The sequence below is a fragment of the Perca fluviatilis genome, chromosome 21, assembly GCF_010015445.1.
Source record: "Perca fluviatilis chromosome 21, GENO_Pfluv_1.0, whole genome shotgun sequence".
NCBI lineage: Eukaryota > Metazoa > Chordata > Actinopteri > Perciformes > Percidae > Perca > Perca fluviatilis.
In genome coordinates this window covers 5361564-5379752 of record NC_053132.1, presented here as the reverse complement: position 1 = coordinate 5379752, position 18189 = coordinate 5361564, and the positions used below count along the sequence as shown (strand labels likewise).

General features: G+C 41.4%; 1 protein-coding gene across 1 annotated transcript in view; it reads left to right on the top strand.

Moving 5' to 3' along the window:
- The window catches only part of LOC120551489 (SRC kinase signaling inhibitor 1-like), a 157551-nt gene that overhangs the window by 52201 nt on the left and 87161 nt on the right, over positions 1 to 18189 (top strand). The window contains 1 exon segment of the mRNA XM_039788955.1: positions 15813 to 16120. Within this exon segment, the coding sequence (XP_039644889.1) occupies positions 15813 to 16120 (308 nt within the window).

Below are 18189 nucleotides of genomic sequence, written 5' to 3'. Positions count from 1 at the left end.
TGACTGGAGGATTGTGAGGCAATCGGCGCTTCTTTTAAAGCGTAACAACTGGTTCACTGTGATCCTGAATCCAGTGCCTCCCTGCCGGCAACAGTTTGGAGACATTTTGTATTCAGCAAAGGCAGACCTTGTTCCAAATATAGCCCGCTTCGCGTTCGCGTTCAGCTCTTGTTTGGGTTTTATTTTAATTTTCGAGTGCCCTTGAGAGCTGGATATTATAATTTGTAGATGGATGAGCACCGTTTTTTTTCTTTTCTTTGACTCATTCCTGCTACAGTGCCTTCCTTCGTAGTTAATGGTCTGTGGTGAATAGAGGATTTCTGATGGAGAGAGAGGGAAAGACGGAGTTAGAAGTTAGAAGGGAACTCAGTTGCAGCCACTGAAAGGACGCCACTGGCTGCAATTATGGTTGAGATTCATGAATAAATAAATAAATGGGTCAGTGGTAAAGAAGATTGAGAAAGTGGTCAAAGGAAGGAGCATTTTCACTTAAGATATTAACACCGTAAATATATTGAGGAAATGTATACTGCATGTTTAGCCTGATTAATGCTGAAGTTTAGAGACAGAAACTCCCAATTTAACATATGAGAGTTGTCGTTATTGTATTGTCTAAATCTAAGCTCAAAACAACAAACAAGGCAAAGCACTGCTACCGAGGCGCTTCTCAGGTGCTGCGAACAAATCACTCCGCCCAAGTAGCAGAAGTAGCAGTGCTTCGCCTGTCTGAGAATATAGTTCCCAGTATGTATACGGTTAGAAGATGGCTGTGTGTCATGTGACCTTGTTATATGTACACGCTGTGACTATACAAATCACAACATGTAAACAGGAACATGGTGGCGTCATTTTGTCACTTATTCAGAGCAGTAGGCTAGATGGAGCTGGATACCTCCAGGATCTGTGCTAAGCTAGGCTAGATGGAGACGGTTACCTCCAGGATCTGTGCTAAGCTAGGCTAGATGGAGCAGGTTACCTCCAGGATCTGTGCTAAGCTAGGCTAGATGGAGCTGGTTACCTCCAGGATCTGTGCTAAGCTAGGCTAGATGGAGCTGGTTACCTCCAGGATCTGTGCTAAGCTAGGCTAGATGGAGCTGGATACCTCCAGGATCTGTGCTAAGCTAGGCTAGATGGAGCCGGTTACCTCCAGGATCTGTGCTAAGCTAGGCTAGCGGTGGGAGCGTCAGACAGAGTTACGACACACACGGAGATGAGAAGGGTATGTATGGACTTATCTAACTCTGGGGGATACGGTGAATAAGATAAAGTCCCAATAAGTCGCCGTGTTCCTTTTAAATTTATGTTTGTTCTTTTCTTATTGTGACCACATTAGCTACTGAGCGAGACATTTTACTTTGCAAAGTATTTTGTTCTAAAGATTGTGGTGGTGTAAGAACTACTCGCAGGGCTTGTTAGTGAACAACTGTAGCTAAAACCTAATCGCTAATGTATCAGCCAAGCTAACGCCAGTCAGACACATTAGCTTCTTTAGATTCTTTGTAATTTTCCCGTTTTTTATTTTATTTAAAATTTTGGTCCCAGAGCTAAGAAGCTTGTCACTCTGTCGCTAAGACCTATTCGTACCATTGACCGCAGCCTCATAATTTCCTCCCTTGTTGAGCAGTTCACTCCGACAGAAGAGTTTAAATATAAGCGGAAGTTGCCGTCCCCTCTCCTCGCGAAGTCGTCTTTAACGGCAGGGAGTCAGAGCTAGCTAATTGTTGTACCATATTGCGGTCGGATAAATTCATCAAATTCAGTGCCCGTATGGCTATTTTCTAATATTGTCATATTTTGCAGGAACCCTGTGCATTCTGCCTGAAGAGAGAAAATGCTGTACCCACTCCGTCCTGTCACCGTTCATCCTCAAAGTGGAGGGAGAGCGGACGACCGTTCGTTCGAGTCCAGTGGAGCGGACAGTGCTGCAGTCGCGTCATTGCGACTTAATGACATTTGATAAAACTCTGCGGGCCGCCTCTGCAAAGTGGATACACCACGGAAACACTGCCATGCATGTAGTGTGTGTGTGTGTGTGTGTGTGTGTATAGTCATCAGCTGGGTGTACTCTGCTCCTGCAGGCATAATACAACAATCCCCAGCTCAAACACTCAGGAGGAAAATAATTTGTAGTTAATTTGAGTGAAGCACAGACGAGTACAAATTATTAGACCTCAGCCTGATGAAACCATAAAACTAAAAAATGGCCCCTGTCAGACGCCGGCCAACAGTTGCCAAGGTTGTACTAACAAAACACACACACACACACACACACACACACACACACACACACACACACACACACACACACACACACACACACACACACTTACTTAACAGCCTTGTAATGAGAAATGTTTGGACGTGGCCTTGAGCGGCCTTTTGGAACGTGTCCAGGACAGCTGAAATATGGTTTCAGTGGCACAATGACAATCACTCACTTTGGTTTTTAGACTCCCCTCAACTATAATGAACACAGAATAGTAAATCATGTGGATAGGCCAGCGTGGCTCCATTATTTATTATTATTTTTTTAAGATTATTTTTTGGGGCTTTTCCGCCTTGATTTTGACAGGACAGCTAGGTGAGAAAGGGGAGAGAGAGAGAGAGAGAGAGAGAGAGAGGTAAGACATACAGGAAATGGTCACAGGTCGGATTTGAACCCTGGACCTCTGCGTCGAGGCATAAGCCTCTCAGTATATGTGCGCCTGCTCTACCCACTAAAATGTGTGTGTGTGTGTGTGTGTGTGTGAGAGGGACAAACACAATTTATTCTGTTTGAAATATTAGATGCAGCAACTAAAACCTGATTTTATATATTAGGTTTATGTTAAAATTGAGGTTTTTAAAGAGGTTTTGTTGTAATGTCAGCGTAGTTGCAAGATAGCCCTGACAAGTATGGTAATGTACATCCTTGTATAGTGTGTGGTTTCTGTCATCCTCGTGAGGCATTCTAAGTAATGACGACAACACTGTCGGCGCAGCCACATGGTGGAGTAAATGAAATAATTCCTACAAATGATCTGCGACAAAACCGCGAGCGGTTCCGCCCAACTAGGCGCAGCGCTATCCTTGGTGTGGCGCACCCCTCGGAATAGCCGCCGTGCGCTGCGCTCAAAGTTCAAATTATTTTAACTTTGACCTAGTTGCTGTTGACCTTTTTTGAAGGCGCAACCAAATCCAGAATGCGCTGCGCTTTGCCTCTTTGCTCTGCCCCCTATTAGTGTTAATTTTGTCCCCTATTTTTAATTTAGTCTTAGTCTTGTGCCAAACATTTTTGTTAGTCAAGTTTTAGTCGACTAAAAGGCTCGTCATTTTAGTCAAGTTTTAGTCAAAAGAGAACTCAAGGTATCTTAGTCAAGTTTTAGTCGACTAAAAGTCTCGCCATTTTAGTTTAGTTTTAGTCAAAACATTTTAGTCTTTTTTTAAATAAATTATTTCTGATAACCGTTTCAGCCAAATAGTTATAAAAATAAATAAATGATATAAAGTTATATAAATATTGAGCCTCTTCCTTATTTCACCAGTAAACGACAAAAACAACCACTGCATGGGAAAAGTATATTTTACAATAAAATAAATGCAGCACGAAACTGGCGAGGCGTATTTCAAGTGAACGCAACATATGTGTTGTTTTTCAGACAACGGCAGCTGCAGACTGTCGTACGTCTCGTGTTGGAAATAGAGACAAACCTTTACACCGTTTAGCTGTCAGCATTTTAACTGTGTTAAATCCAACTGCTAGCTAACGGTATGCTAACGTTACCTGCTGCCAAGTGTAGTGTTAACTAGCTAACGGTAGGCTAATGTTACCTGCTGCCAAGTGTAGTGTTAACTAGCGTCCCGTGCAGCAATGTTTCGGTTGCCTCTAACGTCCGTTTAGGAGCATCAGAGAGAAGCGCAGGCTATTCGGTCCGGTAGATAACGGTCGTTAGGGCACCTGTCGGTGCCGTAGCACCGGGTCTCGGTAACAGCTGAATATTCTATCTCATGATGAAAAAGTAGAGACGATTGTAGACGAAAATGAAGAGAGATTTTAGTTTTTATTTTATGCCAAACATTTTAGTCTCGTCTTTTTTCGTCAACAATAATGCATGTCAATTTAGTCTTAGTCAGCGTTTTTGGACATTGGCGCAGTCTCGTCATTGTCTCGTCTTAGTCATGGAAAAAAAGGTCGTTGACGAACATATTTAGTCTCGTCTCGTCTGACGAAATTAACACTACCCCCTACCTCGCGGTTTTGCCCCGGATCTTAATACGTTACCAAACCCGTTACTACCCTGTTTAAGAGCAGTAAGGCAACATCAGTGTCTGAACTCAGGCTCTTTTCTGTTTTCAGCGCTCTCCCAACTAGGAAAAGCCACACCAATGGTTATCCGTGTCACTTTCTATTTGGGATTTTGCTTCTGCTGAACGTGTGGGTCTTTTTCTTAGCAGTACAATCACTGCCTCAAACATTTCATGGCCGCTTCTTCGGGTTTTCAGCCATGCCTTTACCTTTTGCAGCAGTCCTCTTCGTCTCCAAACGCTGCTGTTGTTTTTTCGGTGAAGCAAAACACATCACTCAAGCTGCTGTGCGCAAATGTTTGCCGGATGACACCATTTTGTAAACATAGCCATAAACAGAAATCCAGAGGGAGTTGTGTGGAGCTGATAGGCTTAATTAGCTTTGCATCAACTCATTTGGCGATGGCGTGAATGTAACGGACGGTCATTAATATGAAAACGTTTTAGCACTACAGTTTTTTAATGTATTAAAAGTGCTTACATATTCCCGATGGTGACAACATTTACAGTTAAATATTCAACAATGTGAACAATGTAAGACAATTAAAGGGCAATTCATCAGCTGGACTGGGAGCGCTGTTAGCGGTTAGCAGAGCCATAATAACAGAGGTGGTGCCAGGAGCAAGCTGGGAGGAGATGGCAGCCCATTAACCACCACCAGGAGCAATAATGACATGGTCGAGTTAAGACAAAATAGAGCACAGTAGCTTGTTTTACACATGGGTGAGTAATGACATGATTTCAGTAACGTGCTGGTGTAGGCTTCATGTGTGCAATATGTGCCCTTTTAGTTGAAAAAACAGAATATGTTAGACATTACAAGCCTGAATATAATGGGATAAAATACTGTACATAAAGGTGCAAATAAAACAATCACTGATATGGAAAATGTGAACACGTTGCTATTATTTTGAAAAGCTTTGGAGCAAATTTCAGCCATTTCAGTCTGTGATCAAAATCTAAAGCCCCTGACACACCAACCTAACAGCTGACTGTCGGCAGAAAAGGCAGTCGGACCGATCAGTCGGCTCCCCGAGGTCCAAAAAGTGCCGTGGAACACACCGAAGCGACGTCGTCTTGAGCGTACGTTCTGCGCGAGACGCAATACAAAAAAAAATGAAAACCGGAAATGACAACGCGTCACGTGGGTCTGGCTTCTCCAGCCGATAGTAATGGCGGCTTGTTCGAAATGCGATCTCTCGTATTTTACGAAAATAGTTCACTGAAAACATTTTAAGCGAGATACAGTTGCTGAATCGGTCTTCATTTCAGATCGACGAAGAAAGATTTTCGTCAGATTTTGAGAGGCGTTCGTCACTCATCCCGCTCGTTATTTCCGGGTTAGCGCTCCACCAATCTGATTGGGTGGAGCGAGTCCGACTGCCAGTTAATATATTCTCTGTAAATCTTTACAATCATTCCCCAATAAGAACAAAGCAGGCCTGCCTTGTTGCACGATCCAAATCTTCGTCAAAACTTGTCGTTTTCAGCGTGTAGCTCGCTAGCTCGAAGATTGTTGTTTCCTGAAGCGAGAGGAATTTTAGAACGGCTAGTACTAAAGACATAAGTTATGTTTTAAGCAATATATCAGGCTTATATTTCAATAGTGATGAAGACCTAAATCTGTAACCAAAAAACCCTGAAAATATCTGTGTAAGAAAAGGGAAAAAAAGTAATAATTCCTCAAATCCCAGTGAGCCAGATGTAATTAGGCAGTTAAGTGAGCACTGGTTGTACTGGGCAGCTCCCAGCTGTGCTTGCATGTAATTCTATGAATATGTGAATATAAATGACACATTTAGAGCCAATGATGATTCTTTGGATGAATGAGCAGATGTTTTTTTTGCATCATCACAGTTTTTAAGAAGACAGTAAAGACAGCGAATTGCAGCAAATGACCAGCGGTGCTTCTCTTACATGCAGTACAAATGGTAGCGTCTCTCTGTCCCTCCTTCCTCTCCACACATGCTTGGGGTTTGCTCAAGGCTTCACATAAATTAAAGTGACAAGCTCTTGTCTAGATGTTCCCTCTGTGTCTGTTTTATAACACCACCCCCCCCCCCCACGTTTCCCTACCATGGAAACACACCGGCATGCTGCTGCTCTCCTATTGGAAGATTTACATCTGTGAACAACTCAAACACTTTTCTTCAGACTCTTTACAGACACAAATATTGCTGTCGTTAGGCTGAATCCCCGGGTGGAATAGCATTTCAGGTTCCCAGGAATGAAGGCAAATGAAATTCTGATAATCAAGGGGCGTGCTGTCCAGCGGGTATGATGGGAACATGCTCCACTTTGCTTTTAAAAATCCCAGGTTTACCCTCAGTTTCTTTAGTAAGTAGATAAACTTTTGTTTATAAAACACATGATTACAAGATGCTGTACACTGCGACATTGAGTAAAAATAGAAAGTTACAAAGGGGAGGAAACCATATAAATAAAAACAATCTAATGACGTAATGTAACTTTAGTTGAAGAACCCAAAACACCAAACCTTCGCTCGTGCTTTTAATAAACATTTTTATAAAATAAAAAAGATTTTCTACCCTATTTTCCTGTGTTTTTGTGTCTAAGTGACTCATGGGAACAACAATCTTTGACATTGGTCCAGTATTAAGAGAGATCGCTGCAGTCGGCTGCGGAGAAACAAGCTACAATGTAAGTTAACAGGACAATTGTCCAGCTTGTATTTACCTGACCCACATAATCAAAAAGTTGCATGGTCGACGGGAAGACAACACAAGGGTTAAATGGAGTCTGGTGGGTTTAGCGCTAGCGACCTCAGAGCTGTTTCTGGTTAAACAGAAAGGGTTTTAAAGGTCTATCTCTGTACGGGTCATTTCCATAATGTTGTCAGACACTTGGAATATTAATCTGAGCCTGTCCGTGGCAAAATAAAGCACCAAATTGACGATGCACATTTGCCCCATAGGGTTACATTGCAGCCCGGTCTGTGGCTGCTGGTTACAGCGTTCACGCTTAATACTGGACCAATGTCAAAGATTGTTGTTCCCATCAGTCACTTAGACACAGAAACATAGGAAAATAGGGCCCAGGTTGAAAAAACACGAAATTACGCTTTAAGATCTTTTACTTGAGTGAAAGTAGCTATACATTGTAAAAATATTGTAGCTCACAAGTGTCAAACTCAAGGCCCGCGGGCCAAATCAGGCCCTTCGCAGATTATGATCCGGCCCGCCTATCCATTTAGGTTCACAATAGATTTTGGCCCGCCTAGTTGTGCGCCAAAAACATGGGAAAGTGTTTTTTTAACTGCAGTGAAATAGACACTCAAAGCAGAATTTGGCAGATTTGCTGACTTTGAGACTCAGAAATTCCTTCATATTTAGTTATTATGCAGAATTACCTATTTCTGAGTAATATACAGTATAATATAATGTGTTATTATTAATTATTGCTGCATTAATGTGTTCATCACTTGAATGTTGCAGCTGGTAAAGGTGGAGCTCATTTAAAGTATTTTATATACTGCTGTGTATCCATAACATATAATAATTTATGAGCTTATACATAATATTGTTAAAGTGTAGTAAAAAGAAGTTTTGCCTCCAAAATGTAGTGAAATAGAAGTATAAAGTAACAATAAATGGAAATATGCAGGGAAAGTACCTCAAAAATTGTATTTAGGTACAGTACTTCAATAAATGTACTTAGTTACATTCCACCACTGCTTACAATGTGTGTAAGCTTCTCACTAGATAATTCAATATGTCGATGTTAATAATAAATGCTGTTAACATAGTGTGCTCTTATCATACGCTGCCTGTTATGTAAGGGATAATGTAGAGCGAGGCGGTTGTTATAGCGAAAACAACCCCGACAGGTCTTGAATCAGCCTGAAGGGGTTGTATTCGCTATCACAACCGCCTCGCTCTACATTATCCCCCTTATTACATTATTACACTTACCAAATAAATCAATAATTTGACTAATAACTTGACAAAATATTGATTTAAATGGAAGTTTATTGATTTAAATATGATTGTATTGCTTCCACTAGAGAAAATAGTCCGTTCCGTCTCTACGGTTGGAATCCTGCGTCCATAGCAACGTAAAAACTCTGTAATGCAATCCTTCGTCTATTAGCTACTCAACACCACCTTACGGGCTGTGGTAGTAGCCGTATATTTTATGGGGTGCTGCCGTGGTGGACAAATGACCCAGCTGCTGTTTTAATCACTGCAGGAATTGACACAACATTAGCTGAAGCGTTTTAGTGAGCTAGCGGGCTATCGGCTGCTCTAATTTACAGTAAACTGAACATTTCTGTTGACGGTGAAGTGAGACACGGTGAATGGCTTCTTTGGGAATATTTATGTGGACGTTTATGTCCTCATTCATCTCGTTTCCTTTTTGCAGAGCCGCTGCATGTTGACACACCTGTAAGTTAACGTTAAACAAGTTGCAATGTAAGCTAACTAATTAGCGTTGTTGTCCCTACGGCTGTTACTGCGTAGCTAGCGATCATAGACGGTATAGAAAGATACTAGCGATAGACGCTCATCAGATCTGCTGTCATTGCTTGAATTGGAGGACAGAAGTTGCTCCACGTTTCCCCACTTTTTGCCACAGCTTATAGGCTAAATTATCCGGACTTCTTTCAGCGGATTGATTGATAGCTGTCCTCCAGAGTGAACAGAACTGCGTCCATGGCAACGCTCTGCTTTTGCATGGCAACGGTGTGTTATCCTTAGCAGCGGTCTGTTATCAAGAAATAACAGACCACATTCTACATTAGAATTCAAGCAAGGCATGTAATAAACATTTATATTAAACATATAATGCACACTGTAACGTCTACCTCATGAAGGAATCTGCCGCTGCAGTCAGCTGTTTCACATAGTTTCTTAACTGCAAGCTGATGAAGTTTAATTTCTTGCCTCAGTGCACCTTTTGTTGCCCAGCAGGCAAATAAGACGACCCTACAGCACAGATCAATAATGTTCAGAAAGACTGCAGCTTTTGTAATTTATAGTTGGCATTAAAAAAAAAACAACAACAACAATGTACAGAAACTGGAACAAGAGAGAAGCTTGTTGTACGCGGCCGCTGAGATTGTACACGGTCTTTGTGTTGAGACATCATTTACACTCTGGTTACAGTATGCAGTCGAGGGGCAGTTTCCCTGATGTGACTGCAAATTCAACAGTGATAATTATATCATCTTATATATCATCTCCTAGACCTTCAAAAGGAACATCTCTTTCTGTTTTTTTACTTTTGGGTTTGGTAGTTTAAAAAGTAACTAAATCTATCGGTATAATACAAGGGCGTAACTTTGGGTTCAACATTTGGGGGGTTTGAGATCTCCACTTTTGAGCAAAATTGAAATTTTGAATGTGAAACACTTCACTTTTTGCGTTCTGGTGAATTTTTCTGCAACAATTTGTGCCTTTTATTGCATCAAGTTATGGTGCAAATGTCTTTATTTGTGTAAAGGAAATTATAATAGGTTTTTGGGGGCGTTGCACTGGCCAGTTTTGATTATTGGGGGGGTTTTAAATGACGCCTATGGTATAATAAGTAAAGGATCAGATGAAGTCATCAAAACAGGGTGAAATACTTCCTTCATTAATTAAAAACTAAAACTAACCTGTAGTTCTGTTTATTACTTTTGGGTTTGGAAGTAAAAAAACGTAAAAAATCTGTCGGTATAATAAGTAAAGTAACAATATTTTGTCTTTGTACTCTAACTTTTCATACTGCAACATAGTGAGGGCTAGGACATGTTCTGCAACCCTTCATTAATTTTTAATCGTTTCCCTGTATTGAGACATAATTTACACTCTGGTTACAGTATGTAGTCGAGGGAAAGTTTCCCTGATGTGACTGGAAATTCAACAGTGATAATTTCATCTTCACGTAGACCTTCAAGGGATCAGATGAAGTCATCAAAACAGGGTGAAATACTAACCTGAAACTAACCTGTAGTTCTGTTTATTACTTTTGGGTTTGGAAGTAAAAAAACGTAAAAATCTGTCGATATAATAAGTAAAGTAACTATGTTTTGTCTTTGTACTCTATCCTAACTTTTCATACTGCAACATAGTGAGGGCATTTTCTGCGACCCTTCATTAATTTTTAATCGTTTCGCTCCATCAGATCCTTTTGTTTCAGAATCTTCTGCTTTCTTGAAAACAATGACAAGAGCTCTCACACACTGTCTCGCTTACTGCTGAAATATTTATTTCCTTACAACGTTCGGTGTGTCCGACCTTCATCGGGTATGTGGGCAGCATCACAACACTTCCATACACAGTACATAAACACACAGGAGTTGCCTCAGTCATCCAGTCATAGCGCCACAGAGGTTGGTTTGACTGATCACTGTAAACTTACTCACTGCATCATGTGTCACCAGTCAGGAAACCACATTAAAAAGATGACTCGATACAACAAAACCAATACATCTTAAATAACATTCATGGGACCTCAAAACTCTCCAAAGGTCAAACTTTGGTGTTTAACTGTTTTCGATAAATAAAAATCAAATCAAAGTACAAAGCTGCTTAACATAGTTATTGACATTCCACATGAGGTAGTTATCATAGCAAAAAGTTTAAAACATGTTTTGCAATTTGATTAAAATTTCATTTTCTTAAAATCCTACAGAACATATTTACATACACTAAAGTCAGACTGTAATAACTGTTTTTATGTCATAACTTTGACATAGTGAGTGCTGTTGCATATTGTTTTCAGTAGATAGAAGTATAGAATATAGGGTTGCTCTTTGCACATGGCTTCCATCAGGAGCAGACTGGGACAAAAATTCAGCTCTGGCAATTCTGTCCCTTACCAGCCCAATTTCAGACGGGGACATTACTTTCTTTATAATTGCAAAAACCAGGCTCACGTGAGATTATGGCACCCGCAGCATGTGGCGCACTTACAGGCTTTCATAACAAAATAATACACACAATTCATAACACCTTCAAATAAACTACCATGGCACCATCTTAGAATAGAATGGAAATGCTTGCACATTTAAGACATATTACAAAACACGAAGTACAAAGACATAGCGGACCAGACGCAAGCTTTTATTTTGGAAAGTAGAAGCCTGATGGCACCAGACAGGAGGCTCCAGGCTGCAGCCGTGCAGTCTTGCACATTTTTTATTTTTTAAACTAGTGTGAAACGCCAGTCCATCGGCCCTTCTGGCATTCGCTGGAACTGCCAGATTGCCAGTCCGCCTATGGCTTCCATCACTATTTATTAACCCCTTCCCATTTTTGTCAATGTCCCTCAAGGTCTTAATGTGGTATTTTGGAAGGATTGTTGTCAATTGCCGAGTGGTAAAAGATTGTGCACCAAATCTGTGTAACAAATGGTCTCAACCCAAACACTGCTGCAACAACGTGTGAGAAATACATGAGCATGAGACTTGCCATCATAAACTCATGTCATAGCGCTTATACACTTTTATAATTTATTTTATTAATTAATCATTATGTATTTATTTTTATGGCTAGTCACACACTGCTGAGCTGCATGTCGAATTAATAATCAGGTTCCCGGCTTTTAAATGCGGTATAATTGTTAACTTGAACAAAATAAGCAAAACTCAAAGTGTTCACATGATGTAAACGGCACACTTTGAGTGTATTGGCTCAACCTTACCAAGTCTGCAGTGCTCTGTGTATCACCGTTCACAAGAGGGCACTAAAAGCTGTCCCCATACGCAAGGCCATCATCTCCATTCATGTCACTTTCCCTTCACTGGGTTTGACACAACTGAGAGACCTTTCTGCTGTCATACAATAGTGCAGGATGTTGATTTTTCTTCTTCTTGCCTCCGGGTTCCCACGACAGTTGAAGTTGTTGGAATAGACAGATGTTGCAGCTGTTTTCACGAGGGCTATATTGCTAGAGGTGTGTTTGTGTTGTGTGTGTGTGTGTGTGTGTGTGTGTGTGTGTGTGTGGCGTGTGCGACAATAAGACCGTTTTCTCTGTTTGTCTCGTGTTTCTCCCTGAACACAAACACACAGAGTTGCTCCTCGACGTGAATGCGGTGTGTCTCGGGGACAAAATGAGTGCATGGACGCATCGTTAGTCGTCACGTTAACACTCTCGCTGCTGCTCACTCGACGGGCCTCCAGCCCTAACCGATTAACTACTGTGTGTTTACACAATGCACTAAACCATCTCACTTACTTACAGTTGAATGAGCAATTTAAAGCTGGAGCTGTAACAAATTAAAATGTTGCTGTACAATTAATTGTCTCTTTCAGTCAAATTTTCATTTCATTTTCATTATTTATTTCATTTCATTTTCATTATTTCTTACTTTTTTTTAACAAATTAAATTGTGAATGAAGTCCAGGATACATTATCATGTGACCCAGGTAATGTAATAACACAAATACACAGCCTATGAAGTAAACCCCAGCTATTTATTATCATAAAACTATCTGTTTCCCCCTCCCCTTGTCATTCTTGTCACTATGAACATGTTTAGGGTCAAGTGCCAACAACCAACAGTTGAAATAATAATAAAAATATATAGTCCGACCAATTATCACTTATATAATTACAATTTGACATTTCTAAACAAAGTCAACAATTGCCAGTCATACTCCTAATAGGGGTGGGGGAAAAAATCGATACAGCATAGTATCGCGATATTTTTCGTGGCAATACTGTATCGATACACAGACGCCAAGTATGGATCTTTTATGATATATGTGTTGGTCAGTTTGTCTGCTTGACAATCCCATTTTGCAGCAATAAAATTGAAGTGAGATGAACAAACAGAGAAATTTATCTTTTTAGATAAAACAAATGTTGACAAAATTGTCCTTTGGGGACATCATTTGAAATTGGGAAAAATTTAAAGTTGGAAAAAAGGTAATACATTGCAATATATCGCAGAATATTGCAATATGTTTAAAATCGCTATAATATTGTATCGTGACATAAGTATCGGGATGATATCGTATCGTGAGGCCTCTGGTGATTCCCACCCCTAACTCCTTAAGACCAAATGTTAGCAATTATTTGCGGTTAAAACAAATAAACCTTGATTATGTAATGACGTTTACACAATTATGTAATAATGTTACAGACTTATTTGCAGCACCACAACACGTGGTTGCTGATCGTTTTTTTAGTTTGATTCTTCGCCTTTTAGGCAGCCATTGCTTCTATTTATTCCACTTATCTATGAAAATGAACTTGCACTTACAGCAGCTAGGACCAGACACTTTTTTTTTTTTTTATTCGTCTTTTTTCAGTTCACTTAAGGATGCTCCGACGTCTGAGAATTGATCAAATCAGCTCAAAAAGCGTTGCACTGAGAAACTGAAACATAGTCATCATTTTGAATTTGTCTGCTGTTTATCAGCCAATTTTCAAATTATCTTATACATTTTTTAAATTAAAGATCTACTAGAGGATTTTGATATTAAGCCATTCACTCTTCTTGAACATCAATCTCCAAAAGATCCTAAATGTTGTTACTTACTGTGTTTTGGATGTTTTCAGTTGTTGAAATATTGTCCTGTAACTATGAGTGACATGATTTCGGTGGATCGGTGATTCCACCTGTGTGTGTGTGTGTGTGTGTGTGTGTGTGTGTGTGTGTGTTTCTCTCTCCATCCCTGCCTTCATGCACACATCTGAATCCTGACTTTCAAATCAAATGGTGGATTTGGAGAATCGTGACAGCCCTACATATAACTACTTATTGATTTTCCTTTTTATTTTCCAAGTCAGTCCTAATTAAATGAACTTTGATTAATACACTTATATTATGTGGCATCACTTTAAAGGAAATATTTGAAATATATTGAAATGTTTTCTTTTTATTCTAATATTGAAATGTTTTCTTTTTATTCTAATATTTAAACTGAGGTTCAGATTTATTCCTGATCCCCGAAACACAATTTTGTAGCTCCTCTGGAGCTTGTAGTCATTTCACGTAGTCTGTATATAGAGTTGTTCTGAGTCCCTTACTGATTTATTTACTAAAAATAACATTTTATTATTTTATCATATTCTGTCAGGGTTTTCCCTACCATCATAAGGGTTAGGCACAGCACCTACGCCAAATGAATGTAAAATCAGTTTGAGCATCAAAACTAACTGAATGACTTTCTCAGATGTAATCTGATTGTAGTTGGTCCCCGATGGACGTCTTTAGCAAGTTTTGTCTTTAAGCTGTGGTATCCGATCTACAAATGCTGCGATGATGTGTTGATAAGAAATCAGCCGACACTGTCGACATTGATTATAAAAGTTTATTACATCAAAGAATTCAGCATCAATTTACAAGCTTCTGCAGAAGCTCTGAGAGCAACAGATCCCAATCTTCCAAAATGGTCACTCTGAAATTCTGCTGTTGGGATACAGTATATATTCTATGCTTTGTGTAACATAATACTTGGTGATGTAGGGGTAGGAGCAAGGAACTGACCAATCGATACCATCCACATGGAATAGGTCCAACAAAGTCTATCTCTGTTTTGGGGGGGGGGCGGCACTGGTAACACTTTCCAGATGTTTCAGCAGAATGGTGCAAAGTTCATCTGAATCCCCTTATAACAAAAACTTAAAGGTCCCATGGCATGAAAATTTAACTTTGAGGTTTTTTAACATTAATATGTGTTCCCCCAGCCTGCCTATGGTCCCCCAGTGACTAGAAATGGTGATAGGTGTAAACTGAGCCCTGGGTATCCTGCTCTGCCTTTGAGAAAATGAAAGCTCAGATGGGCCAATCAGGAATCTTCTCCTTATGAGGTCATAAGGAGCAAGGTTACCTCCCCTTTCTCTGCTTTGCCCGCCCAGAGAATTAGGCCCACCCATGAGAGAGAGAGAGACATCATGGCTTTCAAACGAGAAAAGTGGCAGTTAGTCAAGGCCACACCCCCACCCTCCACCTTGCCCCCCCTCTCTCCTCCTCAATAGCTAGAGACACAGAAATGGCACATCCTAAGGAAAGGTCATTGTGGGACTGGCTCTAGTGGCTCTAATTCTGCACCAAGGCTGAATTTTGGGAATGAGACTTCAGGTACAGTATTAGGGGACCACTAAGGTCTATATAAAAGAGACTTCAGATACAGTATTAGGGGACCACTAAGGTCTATATAAAAGAGACTTCAGATACAGTATTAGGGGACCACTAAGGTCTATATAAAAGCATCCAAAAAGCACCATGTCATGGGACCTTTAAGTCAAAGTTGTAAACCTTCAGATACTACAAAGCTTTTTGAGTGTTATTTATTATCTGCTCTAGCTTTTCCAATGTTTTAGTCACAGATATGGTAAAAATAATTGTCAAAAATTGAATTATTTTTCATGCGAAAACCATTTTCTCAAGGGAGGTCCCATAAACCCCCGCCCGCCAAATACGTGCACCTAAGTCTTCCACAAACCTCAGGAAAATACTGTGATATAATGGCGTAACCAAAAACATATATAGTTGTTTCACTGCTCACTATCCCCCCTTTTCTCTCTTTGAACCCACCCCTCGTCCGACTCCCACTCTGACAAACCTGCTGCAGGTCGAGAGAAGAGAAAGGGTCCCATGATCTCTACCGGTGATGCCGAGTTCCCGCGGGATTACCACACCCTGGCTGCCGGCGGCAACCGCGGGGCCCGGCGGTTCCCCGACAACAACAACGGGGGGTTCACGTCGTCCTCGCTGGACCGCCGGCATAACTCGGTGGCCGCCAAGAGCCTGGAGGCCCTGAACAGCATCCACAAGGCGGACATCGAACGCCAGCGAGACACTCTCATGGATCTCCAGAAGAGCAAGTTCTCCAACAGCCCCGGCAGCCTGTCGCAGGGCTCGGCTCCTGCTGGACGACAGGTATCTTCACATCACACTGCACCTAGTCTCGCATTGCCACAGCGCTGTGGAGTAAGGTCTGGCTACACTACAAATACATTCTGGGATAGGAGCAAAAAAATGCTCTGGATTGTTTGCATTTCTTTAATCCAATCACAATGGTCTTGGGCGGCGCTAAGCTCCGGACGCAGCGACGGTGGCTCTGCTAAATAGTCTCAGGAAGGAACCTGTTTTGGTGGAACATTTGCACCCCACATACAATATTAAATGTAGTTAACTGTTGACACAACGTAACATGAGCTATTTAAATTAGCGGATACATGGTTAAACCTCATTGGCTCTTACCAGTGTATCTCCCTGTGTACTTCGTCCACAGCAGTCCCACCAATCGGTCCCAAAATCTTCCAGTTAGAAAGGAAATGACCTAAACATACTCTTTGTAAATCTTTACAATCATTTCCCGAAATAACTGAGCAGGCTTGCCTTGTTGCCTGATCCATGTCAAAATTTGCCATTTTCAGCGTGTAGCTTGCTAGTGAAGTTTGTTGTATCCCGAAGCGGTAAGGACTTTTGAGAACAGCAACACACACACAGAGCTGACATCCTGCTCGTCAGCAACGCTCCTGATGTCAGGCTTTATACTGGAAATGTACTTCTGTTAATCCAGACTACAGTTAACCTGGCTCTGCCCTCCTACGTACTTACGCTCAATTTTCATTTTCCTTCAGTACACAGTCTGGGTTTGCGGTATATTCTTGGGTTTTCTCCGGCCAAAGATTTGGCGTCCAATCAGCGAACAGAGAGAGTGGCTGAGAACGGTGGCGTTGAGGTCGTGCGCTAGTTTGAGTTGTAGCTCCGTAATGGCGGCGGAGAAAGATGCGAGCGAAGCCATTCGGTCCGTTGTGGCAACAACACTGATTATCCAGAAGTTAAAGCCCGAGCGAGAACAATCTTTGCTAAGTTTTGTTGGTGGCCATGATGTCGTGGCCCTCCTCCCCATATGGTTCGGAAAAAGTTTGATTTTCTAGCTCGCTCCGTTAGTGGTGAAGGAGTTAGCTAAGGCTAACGCTAGCGATGCTAAGCCGACGTCACGACCAAACGTTAGCGATTGGTTCTGGCAGATCCAGAGTGGCTCTGGGCAGATCCAATAGTTTTAAACTTCAACAGAGTACCCGCCTTCAAGGAAGTTAACACTTGTCAATGGAAAGTGGCCAGACTCTCTGGACCAATGAAATGGACCAGAGTCTGGTAGGGCCAGGCTAGACTACAGTGCACCTGATACACCTAATTAGCTGACATCAACAAACACAATATCAAAGCATGCTTTCATGTTGGTAACAGGGGTTTCATTATAACTAGGGCTGCACGATGATATCGGCACGACATCGGTATCTGCCGATAAAAGCTTAAAATGGTCATCATCGGCATCGGCAGATATGAATATTTCTGCCGATGAGCCATGCCGATAGGGTGTCTTGTTTACTATGCGCACATGACGACCATGAACGTAGCATGAGCGCCAGCAACTTAAACTTCCAACATGTCGGCTGTGTGGAGGTATTTCGAATGTAAAACAGATAACAAACTTGCTATATGCAGTACTTGTAAAGCACAAGTGATGCGAGGAGGCGTGTTCCACACTACAAATATGATTACGCATCTCAAGAGCCGTCATCCTGAGCAGCACCGAGAAAAGTAAGAAGAAAAAACGCCGGCAAAAACCCATCAGCAGCCTCTACTTCAGTCCTCTGACAAAGCTAGAAAATACAGCAGCGACCACCCAAAGGTAAAAGTTGAATTTTGAATGTATTGCTCTTGATAACCAGCCGTTGAGCGTGGTAGAGCCGCGGTATGCTATGCCCAAGCTATGCCTCGCCGGCGCTACTTTTCTGATGTGCCGTTATCTGAACTCCAGAGTGTTGTCGCCAGTCACATTGAAAAGCTCCTCGCGGCGCTAGTCACATTAGCTTTACCACGGACAGCGGCCATTTGGACATCAAGCGTGAGTCCTGTTAGCATCTTGAGCCTCACTGCCCAGTGGATAGACGAAGACTTGACCCTTAAAAAAGCTGTCCGACCTACACTCACAG